The 3,682-nt window shown below is 48.4% G+C and overlaps 1 protein-coding gene across 1 annotated transcript; it reads left to right on the forward strand.

The window, feature by feature from the left end:
- The first annotated feature begins 1,395 nt into the window (after positions 1–1,395).
- Positions 1,396–2,979, forward strand: LOC113957517 (cygnin-like). The gene is made up of 2 exons (XM_027665113.1): positions 1,396–1,482; positions 2,823–2,979. Exons 1-2 carry the CDS (start codon positions 1,425–1,427, stop codon positions 2,954–2,956), a joined length of 192 nt encoding a protein of 63 aa, XP_027520914.1. The 5' UTR covers positions 1,396–1,424; the 3' UTR covers positions 2,957–2,979.
- Positions 2,980–3,682: the final 703 nt, after the last annotated feature.

The following is a 3,682-nucleotide window of genomic DNA, read 5'->3' on the forward strand; positions in this document are numbered from 1 at the left end:
TAAATTTGCACCTGCTGCATTAATTTACAAATTGCTTTCTCAATACATTTGTCCTTTCAATACATTTTAACTGCTTGAATTTCTTGTTCAAGTTCCAGGTTTTAGCTCTGCTTAGTGTGAAAGAGGACAGTTTGGTTACTTTTTTGATAAATGCATGATTTGCCTTGGTATCCCACCTATTTCTTGGGTTATAAAAATTGAAGAACTGTCGCTCTATCCTCCTTAGGCCTCTGGAATTTTTACAGCTTGTAATACACCTCCTCTAAGTGTTCCCCCCCAAGCTGACAAGTGCCAATATACTTAATTTTATGAACACAAGTCCCCAGCTCTGCCACCTTTCTTTTAACCTCTTCTTTCCCTACCAGGGGCCACCAGAGACGGGAAGATGAGCAGAGCACACACCACTGTGACACCCCACAGACTGATGCAGGACTCCCAAACCCCCTTCCTAACTGGTTTTAGGTAATTCAGACCCACCATTTGTACAGAGATTACCTATTTTTCCAAATTCTCAACCTTAAACTGATGCTGATTGAGGGTTTGATGTTTTGCTGTCATGTTACTCAGTGTTTTAAGATTCATCTGCTGCCTTTTGCAGATTTAAGTTTGAGGATATTGAGGAATTCTGCAGCAGCAGCAGCTTCTTGTCTCTTCACTGGTTGCCCCTGTTTTCCTGGTTGTTTCTCAAGCCATTAAACAATCCAGTGAACTGGGGTTGGAAAATCTCAGGACTGTCTGGAGGCTTTGTGAGGAAAAGATGATGATCAAAGTGTCTCCAAGGCTCATCCAGGCTCCTGGGAGCTGTCAGCCCCAGTGCTCCAGCCCATCCATCAGAGGGGCGAGGGGGGGCGGCCAAAGAGACTTCACTGAATGTGGTGTTTGATGAATTTATCAGGGAGGTTTGTTAGAGATGGCTCAGAGATGAGAACGTGGGTCCTTTCCAATCAGTCCCACATGTTGATCAGCCTGGACAATGGAGGGAGAGTTATCAGTGCATCATGTCCCTGTTGCATCCCACTGCATCCCTGCCAGAGTTTGGGAAAGGAACCCCGTGATACTGATCTTGTTCTCCCTCCATCGCTGCACCCACAGATCTCCATCAGGTCCCTCTGACCCATCCTAAGGTCTCTGCTATTGACAGCCCCTATTCCTTTGTGTTCCAAGGAGTGCTGAAATCCTATCTGATATTGGGCAACCACCTCTGGGGGGAGGAGGTGGCTGCCAGCATACAGGGAATTCTCTCGTGCCATCACTGCACGTCCAGCCCCAAACAGCACTTGGATGAATTCCCATCTCCCCAGCATCCCCAGGGAAAGGCTCTATAAAAACCAGGAGCTGCAGCCTCCCTGTACATCACCTCCTCCCTCTGAGGTCTCCAACCCTCCTCTCTCCAGCCTTGCTGAGATTCCAGCTCAACCGCAGCCATGAAATTCCTGTACCTTGTCTTCGCTGTTTTCCTCCTGGTCTCCCTGGCCGCTCCAGGTAAGAAGGGCTGAGATGAGCTTTATATGTTCTTTGGGATTCTTCTAAAATAACTATAGCTCTTGCAAATACCGTTCTTACCCTCTGAGGTGGCTGCTGTAACCTGGCCAGGTACTTTAATGACTTCTTTCAAGGGACAATAAAATGAGAACTACCCTCAGAGGGATTCGTATAGAAATAATCTGTGAAATTTCTGTGAAATTGAGGTTAAAAACTTCAGTATCCAGTCTGGGAGGGAGCCCAGGCCAGACCATTCCAAACAAGAGTCTGGATGTGGCCACTTCTCCTGGGGAGTCAGAGAATTCCACAGTGCCAGAGAGGCTCTTCTGGGCAACTTAGTTCTCTGCCAGGGCTCAGTCCAGGGTGTGTTTAATGGCTTCGAGCTAAAAGAGGGTAGATTTAGTTGGGATATTGGGAAGGAATTCTTGGCCCTGAGGGTGGTGAGACCCTGGTACAGGTTGCCCAGAGAAGCTGTGGCTGCCCCATCCCTGGAACTGTCCAAGGCCAGGCTGGACAGGGTTTGGAGCAACCTGGGATAGTGGAAGGTGTCCCTGCCCATGGCAGGGGGTTGGAATGAGATGAGCTTTAAGGTTTCTTCCAATCCAAACCATTCCATCATTCTATGACTGTGTTTTATTTACTGATGTGCCATAGCTCTTGCTGTTTCTGAGATTCTGAGGCTTTCAGGTCCCTGTACAAGAGCCAAGAGGGGATTTGGGGCTGAGATCTCCCAAACAGGCTTTAGAAACCCCCTTCAGAATTCAATTCTCACCCACCTGGGCCAAGCCTTTCCCTTGACCCACTTTTAACCTTTTAACTGTGAATATTTGGTGCAAAGCTGCTGCAGGCCCAATTTTAAGCCCTTTGCAACATCCTTGGTGTGGCTTTTGCTGCTTTGCTCTGAGAACACTGATCCTTTAAGGGGAGGTACAGGACAAGGAAAAACGAATGTGCACAGAAAAACATCTTTATGAACTTTGCTTTTGGGGTGTCTCTCATGAGGAGATTGAATCTGCTCTCCTCTGGAGCATCTCTTTCCCAAACTGCACTTGTTAGGTGAGGGGAGGGAGGTATTCAGGGAGCTGCTCTGGCTTGTGCCCTTCAAGGTCCCTTCCATCTTTGGGTCTGGAAATGTGGAAATGTGGGGGGTAACAGAGCAGGGCCTCCCTACAAACAGGGTCTCATCTTGCTGACCACTGTCACCCACCTTGGAGGGGATGGGAGGGCACAGAAATGGGGCACAGATGCCACATTTACACCTGGACGAGATGGAGGGCATGGAAACAGGGGCACAGAAGCAGTTCTCCTGACCCAACCCCTCTCCCTCTGTCATCCTGCAGGCTATGGGAAGGTCCTGAAGACCTGTGCCAACCTGGGGTACTGCTCCAACCAGTGCTCCAAGGTGGACACCTGGTCCTACTCCGCTGACTGCAAGAACTACTGCTGCATCCCACCTGTCTGGAAGGGGAAATAGGAGCTGAACAGGAAGCACCTGAGGAAGAGGAGGCACCATGGTGGCTTTGGGGGCAGATTCCCAACTGTGTAACCCCATTGTCACCCCCTCCTCTCAATAATTAAAAAGAGAAAAAAAGGAGATATAACTCTGGTGTGTGTGGTGTGGTTACTGGTGTTCCCATGATCCCACATGAAGCATTAAAATAGATTTTTCAAGCCCAGCCCAAAGGCTTATCAGCACCAAAAAAAGCCTGAACTTCCACTGACAAAGAGCAGTAGAGCTGCCAGTGGCCTGAAAGTGTGGGAATTTGGGAAAAAGGGTTATTTTCCCTGGGATCATTTTCCCTCTTGCCTTCTCCATTAACACAACCTTTTGGAGACAACAGGGAATTTTTAAGCTCCTTTCTGCTTTTTCAGGTGACAGGTGATCTGCAAATACCTTAAAAAATAGGGGTGGTTCAGCAATGTCCCTCTCCCCTGACCACAAGACAACCCTCCTTCCATGAAAATTTCAGCAAATCCACAGAGGTGGGAAACAAAGTCAGGGAGGGGAATGAGAAATGCAAACAAATCTTAAAATACTCCTTTCCTCACCACCTACTTCTTCCTAAACTGAGCTTCACTCCTGAATTCTCTCCCCTCAGCAAGGGAACAGGGAATGGGGGCTGTGGTCAGAGACATGCTGCCTCTGCTGCTCCTTCTTCCTCAAAAGGGTTGGACTCCTCACACTCTTCTCTGCTCCAGT

The sequence above is a fragment of the Corapipo altera genome, unplaced genomic scaffold (assembly GCF_003945725.1).
Source record: "Corapipo altera isolate COAL_440 unplaced genomic scaffold, ASM394572v1 164, whole genome shotgun sequence".
In the NCBI taxonomy this organism is placed as follows: Eukaryota; Metazoa; Chordata; class Aves; order Passeriformes; family Pipridae; genus Corapipo; species Corapipo altera.

Bases quoted from the DNA above. Each gene is read 5' to 3' on its own strand.
- LOC113957517 (XM_027665113.1), top strand. From the start codon at position 1,425: ATGAAATTCCTGTACCTTGTCTTCGCTGTTTTCCTCCTGGTCTCCCTG. The intron at 1,483-2,822 runs GTAAGAAGGGCT...GTCATCCTGCAG, and splicing joins GGTCTCCCTGGCCGCTCCAG to GCTATGGGAAGGTCCTGAAG.